The following is a 15342-nucleotide window of genomic DNA, read 5'->3' on the forward strand; positions in this document are numbered from 1 at the left end:
CTCATGGTATATGAGCAGACAGCCTGGTAGTAGAGTAACCAATCAGAGCGTGCGATTGCTCATATCCAGTTAATGTGGATAGAATAAATGATACTGTAAACCAATGGCAATGTGGCCTGAAGATAAGAAACCAAAGAAAATATGCTTTGAGGCCTCTGGTATAAAGAGTAGGACTGGGACTTGAGCCAAGAACTCACTTTTACTTTTTGATTGGAATATTTCCTCTGTAAAGGGAGGAAGAAAAAAAAACAGCAGCAAAAAAAAAAAAATTGAAAACAAAACTCCAAAAAAATTAAAAAAAGCAACAAAATATGGAAGGAAAGTATTTGATGGTAAGAACTTTTTTTCTTCCACGAATTATCGTATTTTTTTACAAATTGCTACTGTCATTTTGTCTGTTTCTTTACATTCTAAGCAGAAATGAGTCAAGATCCATTCCTCAACAAACTAAAGTCTTTAAAGGGTAGGACACGTCGTCAAACCACACATCATTTTTGCGTTCATGGTTTGTTCTTTTTGTTTCTGATGTCTTCCTATATACCAAAAAACACACCCTACCCTGACCAAATGAATGTGATATTTCCTTACAAATCTTTGCCTTGAGATCATTTTGAAATTTGGACACTTCCTCTTTCTAAGGTGACGGCTATGCCATGCAGCAAGTCCTCACATGGACTCCAAACAAGTTCCTTCAACATTTAGTTATGGCTTTTTTTGTGTGTGTGAGAAAAGGAGGGAAAAAAACCGAATCAAAATATGTGATCCATATCCTTGTGAGATTCCAACACTTTCTCAAATTCAAAGGATGTGTTGAAAATTACACAACAGGATGTAGTAAACCTTTGAAAGGTGCTTTTAGGACCTCTGATTTTAGCAGATAGTTCTCTAACCAACAATTCTGCTTTGCTTGGGGTGTTTGGCTGCAAAGAGCAACAAAATATACAGTATGTCTGTTCTTTAAGAAGTATATCCTACTCCTTCCATACATGAACAGCCATGTCACCTGAAGAAACAAGAAAACGTAGAAAACGCAGAAAATGCAGTGTGTCCTTGAAGAGCACATCTGGGTCCCAAGAGTAGCTGGGACTCCAAGAAACTCAACTGTTAAAGATGTGTTTGCAAATTTTTATGTAGGAAATACTGTACTTTATTCAAAAAAGGTTGGCAACAAATAAAACTTAGAAGTTGATTCTTAATGAGCAGCTGTCATCATATTTATTTCCTGTCTGCATGCTGTTGGTGTCTTGCTGGATTTCAGTAAAAAGAGTACTGATTCTCCACGGCTCTGGTCCTCCGAGTGCCATCGTTGTCGTTATACTCCTCTGCAGTGCCCACAGGGAGTTCCAGCAGTCTTTCAGAGCTGTTGCTTCTGCTCCGGAGACCTCCATGGGCTGTGGGTGAGGAAGAGGAGCTGGAAGAGAGTGGAACGTCATGCACAGGGGTTGCCGGAAGCTGGGAAACTCCAGGAAGATGAAAACTCGGCTGCGCCGCCTCACTCCGGCAGCTGGGTTCCCGTGAAGGAGTGGCGACGTTGGGAACATCTGCAATGAAAACATGATTAGATTAGGAGCTTTCTCCAGGCCTTGAGGCATGCATTGGTTATGAAGTATGTGGTGGTGATGTTAAATGTAGCTACTTTTCTTGGGTCCTTGATGATGATGGTGGTGGTTTGAGGCATGATCAAAAAGTTCCAGACTGTTCCTGTTGCGACCCAATGGAGTGTAGCAAAGTCATGCACATGCAGTAGGAGCAAGCAGTAACTTTTGTGAGTTGGTATGCCACGTGATGTCATCTTGTCAACATTTGAGACCATGCGTTTTTGTGACAACATACATGTGCACGTATGCGACTACACAATGCGCAAACATTGCCATCGGTAAAGGAGACTCCTGGAATGCTTCAGCAAGGCGAGATCTTTTGAGTGGGATTCATGCATCAAGAGGGGCAGAAGGTCATCCTCCGACAATGCCCTGCCCTTCTTGAAGTGCAAATGCCACTCAAAACACCTTGCCCTGTTGATTGCTTTATTACTGAAGCATTTCAAGAGTCTCTGTTGCTGATTCCCCAAGTTTGGCACAGACTATTGTGTTCTCTGCTCCACAGCAAAAAAATTGCAAACGCACATATGCATGGCATCACAAAAACACCTTCAACACAGGTCTCGATGTTGACAGTGCAATGTCATGTGGCATACTGACTCCATAGGCGCATGACCTTGCCGCTCTCCGTTCATTCGCAACAGGAACAGTCTTGGAACTTTTGATTGCACCTCGTATGTCTCAGACATTTCAGTAACTATTAAAGTATCCAAGACTGTCTTCATGAAAAGTCCTACAAAGGATTAAATCATGAATAGAGCAAATAAATAAATAACCAAATAACCAAAATGTTGAACCACAAATTCATTCATCCATTATGCAGTAACGATGCCCGTAAATGGTGTGCGCATGTGTGTGGAAAAACTAAGCCTACGCACTCCTTTTAATCAGAACAGCATATTAATGGCGCTTTTACAAACAGCATGAGCACACACGTCTGCATGTTTTTTTGTGTGTGACGGAGCATGTTCAGACCCGCAGGAAAACAGAGGGGTTCTGTGCCGCCCCAGAGCCCAATGGAGGGCATTCATTTGCTGCAGCCAGGCTGGCACAGAGAAGGGAAAGAGCAACAGTGAGTGAATGGAGCAAGGGAGAGAAGAGGGTCCTTTTCACAGGTTCAGCGAGTTTGTGTTCTGCTCCCCAAGTTAGATGACAAGCCCACCCATCCATCATGGCACCACATTCAGTGGCTTGCTATTGAGCCCTGCTGATCCCCCATCAGGATCCACTTTTCTCCCTTCTTAGCTCCAATTTCTCCATTTGTAATACCTCCTTTCATATATTAGAGATTAGGAATGGTGGAAAAAGCTGTGCAGAAGGCAGCAGTGACAAAGACTCTGTATGTCTTTGTCACTGCAATTAGTGTACAATTAGTGTAAAATACAATTAGTGATAACTGTAGACTTTTTAGTGGACTACAACCTTTTTTAAGGGAATGCGATGTCGTCAACCATTACTACTTCCAAAGAAAGTCCACTATACGGGGCGTAAAAAAACTACATTGGTCATGCCCTATTTAGTAATAGGGCATGACCAATGTAGTTTTTTTACGCCCCGTATAGTGGACTTTCTTTGGAAGTAGTAATGGTTGACGACATCGCATTCCCTTAAAAAAGGTTGTAGTCCACTAAAAAGTCTACAGTTATCACTAATTGTATTTTAAGTTGTAACTTTATACACCTAAGGATTGGTGCGCTCACAGAATAATCATAACCGTAATAAAACATCATGCAAAATATTTGATCACCGTTGTACCTAACTCCATTTTCCGCATACCCAAAACCAATACGATCGTGCGTTTTGATCTAAACGGTCAAGGTCACTAGCTCACCAAAAGTAGTAACTTAAAATCACTACACCATATAAAGATTTAGTTATAAATCTGTGATTTATAAAATGAGTTGTGGTCTATTTTTTACTGTAGCGTGTTATTTGTGTGTGGGGAACACATTAACAATTTGCATGTGTAGAATGGAATTTTCCACTTCAACAGTTAGAAGTTGATCGTGCTTCCATTTGTGGTCTGTTATGTGGGTGATCTGTTTGGACGTTATCACTGAAAAGGTGAGTTTTGACAGTTTTATTTTGTTTTAGTTTTTGCAGTATAAGGCAATAGAATGTTTCTTTTTCATCTTACTTTCATATTTTGTAGTGCTTGCGTATTTTTGGCCAATATTTTGCAACCATGGTCAATTTAGATCGAACTTTTGATAGAATCTACGGCCAGTCATTTTGCCCCGCCCCCGCTCCGTCCGGTGCGGTAGTGATGTCCCGTTGCTCACGCGCTGCAGCAGAGACCCGCGCGACCTTCAGCTGGTACAGTCACTGTTCTTTTACCAGCGCCGTTATTCTCATCTTTCCGGTGTGTTCTTGATTTTTCCGTTGTGTCCTATTGTCCTATTTCGCCATATCAAATACCCAAAATGTATCATATTATTCATATTTAAGTGAATAATCAGTTCAGTCATCATAACTTGGCATTTTTAACCCAAGCAATCAAAAAGAGGAAATGTATTATTATTTATTATTATAATATTTACACGCATCTGTGAAGGAGGGGCTTTAATTCTTCATGATGTAGTGTATTTTATATGTAAATCAATTTTACAAAAGCATTTGAATTGTAATCAAAAAAATTTCCACAGTGGAGGCCAGATAAAGCAAGATGCTATCTTTATTCTTATTAAACATGACAAAAGAAACATTGAGTGTTAGGTAAATGCAAAAAAAAAAAAAAAAGAGTAAAATTAGAAAATTTATTTTTTGACCGTAATGTCCCAAATGAGAGACCAGTTTCTGAGACGGACCATACACACACACACACACACACACACACACACACACACAGATTGTTCCAGATAAGCTCCAGTCCTGAGGACTTTCCTGTGATGGAAAGCTGAAAATGTAATGTTAACTAAATACACCAGTTTTTATTATTGTTTATTCAAATGATCAAATGAATTATTCAAGCAATCAAAAAGAGGAAATTTATTCAATATTCTTCACTCATCTGTGAAGGAGGGGCTTTAATTCTTCATGATGTAGTTGATACTAAATCAATTTTACAAAAGCATTTGAATTGTAATCAAAAAAAATTTCCACAGTGGAGGCCAGATAAAGCAAGATGCTATCTTTATTCTTATTAAATATGACAAAAGAAACATTGTTAGGTAAATGCAAAAAAAAAAAAGTAAAATTAGAAAATGTATTTTTTGACCAAAATGTCCCAAATGAGAGACCAGTTTCTGAGACGGATATTTAAACACACACACACCTGAAGGACTGCGCTGGACCTGCACGTATGAGCGCAGCGTGATGTCAGCAGAGCCGCCAGACTCCAGTGGGATTGGGTGTGTGTGGAAATGCCTCAGCATGTCACACACCGTCTGAAACCAGAGGTGATGAACGTAGCACTGGCCATTTTCATTCACCGACAACCGTAGATGCTGCCAAAACACACACAATTACACTCCAGCAATGATCACTGGTTTCAGTTACTGCATTTATCATATTATATAATGATGTTGAAGACGTAGTGTGTACCAGAGCGGTGGTCAATAACAGGAAGCTCCTGCTTGATTGTTTTCCTCAAACTTGGGAGGAACTTATGTTGAGCTTGCTGCTCAACATGACACTCCAGAATGTGATTTTGTTCACTGCTTTCGGTCATTACACAGTCACATTTCACAATTTTGGCATACTGCAAAAGACACTGCTTGCACACTTACATTTTTATAATAATACTGAAGCGACAGTGCAAAGCTTCCATTACGAGTCGCTCACTCAGTGTTTTTTTTTTTTTTTCACACCATTCTGCGGATGATGCGGAAGTAGGAGGGGCCATCGGCGCCGACAAGTGTGGCTGCCTTTCCCAAGCTCTGTCTGACTAGTTTGTTTTTCGTGTTTTTATCGCTTTGTTTTTCTTTGTCCTTGTGTGTGTTGAATGTACAGTACGTGTCTTAAGAGCTACAGGATGTCTAAATTTCCTTTTGGATCATTAAAGTATCTATCAGTCATCGGAGAAACTGCTCGAATATTTTTAAACATAGACTCAAGAATTTTTTTTCACAGAATAAATGTATAAAATCTTTTTCTGATACAGCTGCTAACAATTTTTAATCACTTATACACGAATAATCAATCAAACTTATATTAATTTATTAGCTTTACTTTTTTATTCAGTTCTAAAATGATTGTTTTAATGAATTTTATTATGACTAGCCTTCGAAAAATTGTTAGAAAATACATCAAATAAAAATGAAAGTTAATGCAGCACGAGATCTGCTGCGTCATGTTTTAATCACATCACGATGCTGCCGAATACTTGACTCCGATTGGTCAGATGATGTTGAAAAATTTCTAACAGCAGCAGCCCTGACAGCCTGCTGTGCAGGCTGCACAGCAAATCACAGGTTTATAGTCACAGACTTGTTTTTAAAAAAAATGTTAGCATCAGCAAACTGCTGTGGTACAAGGGGAAAAAAAAAAAAAACACTTCAGGATGTTGTAATGTCATCACACCACCCTGTTGTTGCTTATAACTCTTTGCCCTGTTATGTTTGATCACTCACTTACTTATGCACTCACTGTACTAAAGAATAAGAGCTTATCTATTATTTACAGTATAAGTTGATATTAAGAGATGCATCAAAGCAAAGAGACCCTTATAAAACACAAACACTTTTCAGCCTTAAGGAATGATATTTTACGTACTGTTAGATCAGAAATTTACTCCTGTCTCAAGAATTTGTCACATTTGAAGTGTAGGCCCTATTGATATATAAATCTGACTTGCGCTACCTTAGAGGATTTCATGCTTAAATCAACAAAATAGGACCCTCGAATGAACTCCAGCACAGTGCAAATATCACCCAGGAACATGTAGGCAAAATGTACAGTGCACGTATCGTATTGTTTCATAGATCATATTTCATAGTATCATACATCATATCGCATCAAATAGCATATCATATTATATAGACACGAGTGTTTTACTAGGAAATACGCCACTCATATTTTTCAGATGAAATACATCCAGGACACGGAGTGACTTTTTTTTCCAATATCTTTACTCATGATGAAATCAATGAGTGAGTCGTTTTAATAAATTTGGGTACTTTTTGTTTGTGAATGTGTCTATATAATAAAAAGAAAAGTCACACGTTGGCTTGAAGATATGAAGTTTATCTTCTCGTGTTGAAAAACTCGCATTTTTGATGTGAAATACATCGTGGATTTGAGTGACATATTTAAATAATATTGGCTGGCTTTATTTTGTGATACATCAGATATATTCCATTCAGCTAGCATGATATTGAACGAGTCTAATATAATGCTAGCTGAATAGAATATGATATACCATGAACAAAAAGCCAGCCAACATTATTATATAGCTCATCCGGCCGACAGGTGACGAGTTTACATCATGTGTTGTCTGTCATCCTTCTGGCATCGTCCACATTTCACGAAAATCTCCTTTTCTCCCTAGATTCTTCACTGATTTTTATTCTTTTGGGCAGGAAGGTAGGTCTGCCTGGGGTGCATACAGCTTCTACCCAAATTTGCATAATTGCAAATAATAATGAAGATCTGGACTAATTAAGCCCCAACAAGCAGTTTCCACACAAATTGCTTCTTCTCCCTCAATTCTTCACTGATTTTGATTCTTTCTGGCATGAAAGTAGGGGTACCTAGGGTGCATATAACTTCTACCCAGATTTGCTTAATTACAATTATTAATGAAGTTATGGACCAATTACGCCTTAATGAGCAGTTCAACAAAAAACACTTACTCTTGGTCAATTCCTCGCTGTTTTGGATTCTTTCTAGCAAATAGGTAGGTATTCCTAGGGTGTCTATAGCTTCTATATATTTATTGCGCAAGGTGACCCACTTTAGATCGTTCTTTCGTTAAGTACCTAACCCCTGACTGCTCCCTGGGCGCTGTAGTATGGCTCCCCACTGCTCTGTGTGTGTGTTTTCACGGATTCAGATGGGTTAAATGCAGAGGATGAATCTCACTGTGCTTGAAGTGTTCATGTGACAAATAAAGGTTTCTTTAGAAAAAAAGAAGAAAAAGATACAATTCTAATGAGAAGTCCCAAAACATGTTAAGTTGACCCAATTAGCAGTTTGTTAGCAAAAATTTGACAAAACAATGACCAAGTGTTGTACGGAATAACTGGTTATTTCAAACGAAACAATCAGAACTCAAATCCATTGAGAACTGATGGAGGAGATACGATTTAACTGAAAATAAACAAAGTTGTAAACAAATTGCTTACAAAAGGAAAATCAACAATCAAACGACCAAGTTTTGTTCCTCAAGGGAAGATCTCCCCAAAACATAGATCAGAACTGGAATCGGATGAGAAATTAGAGAGGAGATTTAAAAAATTCTGGAAAATTCATTAATTTGGCCGAATTAGTAACTCGTTAGCAAAAAAAAATTTGACAAAACAACGACCAAGTTTTGTGCAGACTGAGGAGTTCTTTCAAACAAAACAATCAGAACTGAAATCCATAGAGAATTGATAGAGGAGATACGATTTAACTGAATTGTGGACGATGGACGAACAACGGACGCAACACCATGGCAACAGCTCATCGGCCTCATCGATTCAGATCTAACAACAAAGTACATTAAGAGCCTTTTTCTGTAAAAGAAGGACTTTCTTTAAATGAGTTTGAGCAGCACGTCCACACAGACTCAAGTGTTCTCAAATTCTTGAATCTGATTGGACAGATAGAGCAAAATCACATGATTCATACTTATTACATGCATACACATTAGTGCAGAAACCTGATTTGTTGGGTTTCTGCTCAATATTTTCGATGAGGTGTCACGGGGAACCCTGTTAAAATTGTTGAGTTGTTCTGTGCCATTCAGGCTTACCTTGGCTTTTCCCTGAAAGTTAAAAGTGAGCACATATTCTCCTGGCCGCGTCTCGCTTTGGCGAATCACAAACAGGCCGTGGCTTCGAACTCCACCTGCGAGTACCAGCTGGGCTGCTCGCACACGTGATAGAGTCCCATGGAACCATGGGAAACCAATGAGAGTGGCAGCCACATCCATCTCCACAGGAGATTCACCAGGACCTGAATACATGAAGAATGTAGTAAGACATTTAACCTTCTCTACTGCAATTTTAAACAATAAAAAAAATAATACTGGATTAGTTCAAGCGAACGTTTGAAGGATCGTCCACCAGGACTGGGGCAGTGAAATTAGTTGTGCGTCATGCATAAAAATCATGGACTAAACGTCCAAGCCTCCAATCGAATCCTGTTAAATCTGCACTTATTTTAATTATTATGCTTTTGAATATTCATAAGCTCAAAGTTACAGTATATTCTCAGACAGCACAATGCACTTGTATCAATTCAACCATAAAATTTCTTCATAACCTTTAAAAGTTTCAGATTTGTTTTATTTGTTATTTAACTTGCATTTATATTTACTAAAAGAAGCATTGCTATTCAGAAGAAAGGAGACTCTTTGCTGTAATAAGACTCAGGACAGTTTAGATTCAAACATTTCAACCAATCAGGTTTTAGAAGACATCAGAAGTTAGATGTTGCCCCTTAGAGTAACCTACTTTCTTTGGAGCCATGAAGCTGGACACTGCAGTAAGGTTTGTGGAGTTAAATATTTTTGTCAGCCAACACTTGTATTTTCTACTTCACCTCCACTGCCATTCTATGGTGTAATGTATGCTAGTGAATTGGGGATTTGTTACAAATTAAAGTATGTAGCCTAGAGTTACCATATATTCACCCCATTCCCAAATCCCAGCACGCATAGCGCACTGGGAACTTCCGGTGGCTAGGCTCACGTTGCTGATAACAGTACAAAAACAAATATTGGGCTATATAAATCATTTTTGATGTTCAAACATCGGCGAGTAAGAACCTCCTGGGGTAAATTCCATGAACTTCTACCCATCCTAACAAGCAAAAGCCTTTCCAGGAGAACCCGGGGCAGTATTTACAACATCTGTGTGAGAGGTGCAATGCTATATGCCAGCGAGTGCTGGACCCTGAAGAAGGCTGACTTTTGTAGATTGCAAAGGAATGAGCGATCAATGGTCAGGTGGATTTGCAGACTGAGAGGAGACAATGACATCCCAACCTCTACCCTGCTTGAGTGGCTCGAAATTGCGGACCTGAAGACAGCCATTTCAGGCAGGTGTTTAAGATGGTTTGGACACGTGCAATGCAGCAATTCGTGGATTGCCAAGGTGACCAGCTTTAGCGTGGAGGAACGGGTGCCTAGGGGCAGGCTACGGAAAACCTGGGCAGAGGTCATCCGGAATAACCTCCGTGAATACAAACTGGAGGCCTCTGACATATTGGATAGACAGGGATGGGAAAGAAAAACCAAAATTGCTATGTAGCATCGTACCTGCCTCCCAGTGGAGAAACCGACGTAAAACTGGATAGTAGTAGCAGTAGTAGTCAGTGTTGTAGTCGAGTCATTAAACCTCGATTCCAAGTCCAGTCTCGAGTCCCCAGTGTTCAAGTCCGAGTCAAGTCAAAGTCATTAAATAAATAAATAAATAAATATTTGAGTCGAGTCCGAGTCAAGTCGGAGAACAAGACTCCAACTGTACCATTTGATGGTGGCTGTTTCGGCGACATTAATATTAGTTTATTCCTGAACATGGCGTATGAACAGGTGAACGTGCATTCTCTTTGTCAGGGAGTGTGAAGTATTCTGTCAGAGATGGTTAGGAGACGGATGCAAGTGCAGAAGGTGTGTTTATTAATACAAGTGAAGACAGATAAACAATCCAGAATGGCAGGGAAAATCGTAAAACAGTGAACCAGGCAACAGGTCGAGCAAGACACAAACAGGCTATTGGAGACTCTGCAGAATCAAAAGACGAGAAACAGGAAATCAGGGATCAGAAAACCAAACAAGGAAATAAGGCTCGGTAATGTGTCAGCAACGCAACTCAATACTTCGCAAAGTAAGTGTGTTTTCACAGTTTTTATATAGGCACGCTGATTGTGCCTTAATCCTGTGCAGGTGCGAGTCGTTTACGGCATGTGCACAAGAGTCTGCTTGGTGCACTCGCTGTCTGGAGCGTGCCCGAGAGTCTATCTGATGCACGAAATTAGTATAAAAATTAAATGTAGATATAAATATCTTATGCCAAATTATTATGGCATGTTGCAAAAAAATAAAGAAAAAAAATCAGAGTCCTCGTCTCCAATTTACGAGTCCAAATGCAGTTAATGCACAAGTCTGAGTCATCAGTGCTCAAGTCCAAGTCAAGTCACAAGCCCTTAAAATTAGGGCACGAGTCGGACTCGAGTACTACAAGCCAGGTAGTAGTAGTAGTGCAAGCTGAAATGTGATGTTATTGGATCATCTTTGTCTAGTTACTGGTTCTATGGTATTTTTCATCACCACAGAAGCTTTTAATCGGTCACTCTTATATTATCACCTTGTCTTTGGCTCTGACTGACTGCACTGCCACTGCATTCTGCAGACGCCACTGACTGACAGTATAGCTTTCGGCCCTGTCTGTTCAGTCAATGTCAGCGATGAAATTTCTTTGAACATTTCTATGTCAGACCAGCAGACTTGATAAACATCTGGTGTCAGTGGGGTGACCGGTGTAATCGTATTCGAGAATAAATGTCTGAATTCCGGGCCACTTTACACCCATACAAATGGACGAGATCTCTCAATTCATGAAGCGAATCATCAGTAATGACTTTCCAAATATTTTATTCACCACCATGGACCACTGGGATCAAATGTAGAACGTTCCTGGTTGCATTGAAAAGCAAAGGCATTAAATTCGAGTCCAATGTACAAGCAGCTAGCAGCTAAGATGATCATTGCTCAGCCTCAAGCATGCCATGTCAAAGCTAGGCTAAGCATTAAATGTTTAATATACAATCTACATCATAGGATTTATCTCACTGGACATCTGCTAGTACAGTTAGACTATAATTGTGAGCACCACAGAATGCAGTGGCAGTGCAGTCAGAGCTGAAGACAATGTGATGATATAATAATGACCAATTAAAAACTTCTGTGTTGACAAAAAATACCACGGAACCAGCAACTGGACAAATAAAGGCAATACAATAACATCACATTTTAACTTATGTCTGATACTTGAACTTCGAAAATGATTACATAGCTGCCAACATTCCGAAATTGTAAATAGTAATACAAGGTTGGGTACTGAGTCTTGGTGGGGGGGGCGAAAAAACCCCCCGCCGCCAAAGCTTTCTAGCAAAACTACCCTGAAAAATCACACCAAAACAAAATAGTTTGACAAAATGTATTCTACAAACTAAACTATCATCTTGCATTAATTTGCAAAGTTCTTTTCAACAATGGAAACAAATTTACCTGGAACTAGAATACATATATCATCAAAGCAATTTGGCACAGATCAAACATAAAAGGAACCTCTTGTAATCAACACCAAACATAATGTCTCAAAACATGCTTGGCACAAAGTGAAACAGCTCAAAAGTGTCAATTTCAACTTGCTTCTTCACATGACTACAAATCAAACAGAACAGAATCAACAACACACCCTGGGCATCAAATCGTGCCCGCCAATCACAACGCAAGGTTTTTGTTTGGATTCTTTGGGCGGGCTTTTGCAGGAGTGACGACAAGGCTGCACGACGCTGGAGAAAGTGCTATTGAACAGCGCTTGTTTGACTCCGCTTTGGAATCAGTTTTAGAAGAATTAGGAGTTTTCGTTGAAACATGAGCAGGAAGAGGCTCTCCGCTCATTCCATGATCGCTGAATCTTCACCAAAACACTCGACGCTCCAATGGTGTCCCTCTCCACATGCTGTTTGTTTACCCCATAGACATATAAACATAGACGCCGCATTGAGCTGGTGGCCCCGTTGCTGGGATACGTCAGAGTGTCCGCCATATTGGATGTGGCAAATCTTCCCCGTAAACCAATGCAAGTAAATGGACTGAACTTCATAAAGCCCCTTTCTACAATAATATTTAACTCGATGCCTTTTATTCACCCATTAAGACACACACGTATATATTTGGGAAACAAACAGGCATCAAAACAACACGTATAACTTTTAATGTGATGGTTATAAATAGTGTGCGAAATACCCTGTACACTGCAAACTAGCGACAGATACGCAATAGATAGCTCAGGTAAGCTAATCAGTCAGCATACCGTAGCAAGCTACCAAAACCTGAGGCCAAAATAACCAACCTACAAGACTGAATATGATAAATGATGGAAATAGTGGAAAAACTGGAAATAGTGAATGAAAATAAAAATTTACTGAGTCACCACACAGACCTACTCTCGTTGAATAAAGTGAGCTGAATGACCGCCAAACCTGGTTCGGCCAGGTTCTAACGTCATACCAAAACAAAATACATCACTGATTCCTTCACATTCAGAGAGGTTAAAAACATTCGTCATAGTGTGACACTGTATTATCTAATTCTCACTGCTTATAACTATACACCTACCCGGTGGAGATGAGCTGGGAAACTGAAGACTGAAGGAACAGTATTGAAAAGTATTTTTCCAGTCTCACCTGTGAAAGGTAATCCCATGTGATCTTGTTTGGACGGTAAACCTGTTGGTACAGTTAAACGCAGCACATGAACAAGGCATCTTTATTCTCGGCTACTGTCTAGACGCTATACCAGAGACAGTTGAAGAATCTCCACTTTGCCACATCCAATATGGCGGCGAGGATGACGTATGATTCTACGCAGAATGCGGCGTCTATGTTTATATGTCTATGGTTTACCCTCCCCCACTGCTTTCTGTCGCTCTGACTACGTCACAGTCACTGTTGCGCTGATTGGTCAGAGCGTTGGCCTATATGCACAGAGACAGTCTGAAAGACAACAGGTTCAAATACAAATCCCACCGGTGATAGACTTTGAAAATGACCCATGAAAATTGGCAAAATCTTATTTTATTGTAGTAAATTCGTATTTTCGTAATCAAAACGACAAATCGTAATAAATACGATTTATTCGTAGTAGTTGGCAGCTATGTGATTATACAGCCCAATATCGTTTTTGTACCATTATCAGCAACGTGAGCTGAGCCACCAGAAGTTCCCAGTGCGCAATGCGTGCTGGGATTTGGGAAAGGGGTGAATATATGGTAACTCACTCTAAATTGACTAAGTGTGAACGGTTGTTTGTCTCCATGTATCAGCCCTGCGATGACCTGGCAACTTGTCCAGGGTGTACCCCGCCTCTCGCCCATAGTCAGCTGGAATAGGCTCCAGCTTGCCTGCAACCCTGTACAGGATAAGCTGCTACAGATAATGGATGTTTACAGATAATGGATGTGCAAAAATCTCTGCTGGTATGGACATGTGAGCTGCCACAACTCCCTAGTCAAAACAATTCTCCAACGCACAGTAGAAGGCAAGCGCCAACAAGGCAGACCAAGAAAGGCTTGGTTGGACATCAAGAGTTGGACTGACAGCAGCCTTGATACTCTCCTTCACCTCACGGAGGAAACATGACCAGTGAATGGTGTTGACCATCTAGTCTAGCATGGCACCCCATGACCTCAGCAGTCAAGGGATAACGGAACTGGAGAACGGAATTGTTTTGTCTTGTCAGGTTTTGGGTAAAGTGACATTTTTCTATCACTGTACCAGCATTGTGTGTTCCTCCAGTTCATATAGTACAGGTTTTGATAATAAATAAAAGCTTAATCCTACAGGTTTAATCCTACAGGTTTATTTTATTTTTGTCCCATGTCTCCCTACTATGTCCCAAGTCTCCCAACATAATGTCCCATGTCTTCACTCTGTCTCCTAGCAATAAATAACAGAAAATTTAAAGCCTGAATGCCAGGATGTGTGACAAGCTGAGAAACTAATGTCATGTTAAGAGGGTACAGTAAATACTCTCTAATGTAATATGAATGTGATACTACCTGTAAAGAATTTCACACACACTACGAACACTAAAAATTTGTCCCAGGTCTCCCCACTCTCCCCTATTCACTAGGATAACACTGACAAAGTGTAATTGTTTTTCCCTTGGAATAGTCATACATTGTGTTCAAATCAGCGATGAAAATGTGATGCTCTTTCTGTTTTGAGGTAATGTTTTTCTGAATTTGTTGCATTTTTGGTTTTATTGTTGCCTATTCTAATTTGTTGTGCGTTTGATTTTGTTGTCTTTTTAAAATTCATTGCTGTATTTTCTGATCTGTTGGTTTTGCACTTATGGACCACCATTCTCTTCTGATTGCTGTGTTGTAGCATCCTGCTCGGTTTCTGAAAATATACAGTTCAAGAATTTTCAGAAAACTTCAAAGGAACATATAAAACAGGTATTCTATAGAGAGTACCATTTGTGTATACCTGATGATGGGTTTGTACTCTGAGCCTCGGGGAGCTGCAGAAAACGCTCTAAGGGCACATGAGAGGGGTGTTGTGTGAATGGTGGTTCCCTGCAGCGGACACTAGGGGTGCTGTAATGATCGACAGCTGCAGCACACGACCTCTCAGGGCCCCGGTGTACACCTGAGAGGAACAAGAAACAAATCACACAGGTCATGGATGAGAACCGGAGTTGGTTTAGACTTTATTTTTAATGCGGCCATTAACTGACTTTCGACAAGCACAAGATTTGCAGCAGAATGCCGTTTATTGATTTTAGCTCCATGTTCAGTCTGATGGTTCTTAATGAGCTGCTCTGTGAACTCAGGCGAACTTGCGTGCAACTGGATACGGAATGTCT

General features: G+C 40.0%; 1 protein-coding gene across 3 annotated transcripts in view; it reads right to left on the reverse strand.

Moving 5' to 3' along the window:
- Positions 1-1123: 1123 nt before the first annotated feature.
- LOC132871603 (SH2B adapter protein 2) overlaps positions 1124-15342 on the reverse strand; it is a 77190-nt gene continuing 62971 nt past the window's right edge. For 2 of the 3 annotated variants that reach the window (XM_060905886.1, XM_060905885.1), the window contains exons 6-10: positions 14964-15125; positions 14835-14876; positions 8494-8696; positions 4873-5044; positions 1124-1541 (exon numbers count right to left, since the gene is read on the reverse strand). In XM_060905886.1, the coding sequence (XP_060761869.1) occupies positions 1255-1541; positions 4873-5044; positions 8494-8696; positions 14835-14876; positions 14964-15125 (866 nt within the window). In that variant the 3' untranslated portion in view covers positions 1124-1254. The remainder of the gene's footprint in view (positions 1542-4872; positions 5045-8493; positions 8697-14834; positions 14877-14963; positions 15126-15342) is intronic. The other variant, XM_060905887.1, reaches the window with a different exon arrangement.

Source organism: Neoarius graeffei, chromosome 23 (assembly GCF_027579695.1).
Source record: "Neoarius graeffei isolate fNeoGra1 chromosome 23, fNeoGra1.pri, whole genome shotgun sequence".
Lineage (NCBI taxonomy): Eukaryota > Metazoa > Chordata > Actinopteri > Siluriformes > Ariidae > Neoarius > Neoarius graeffei.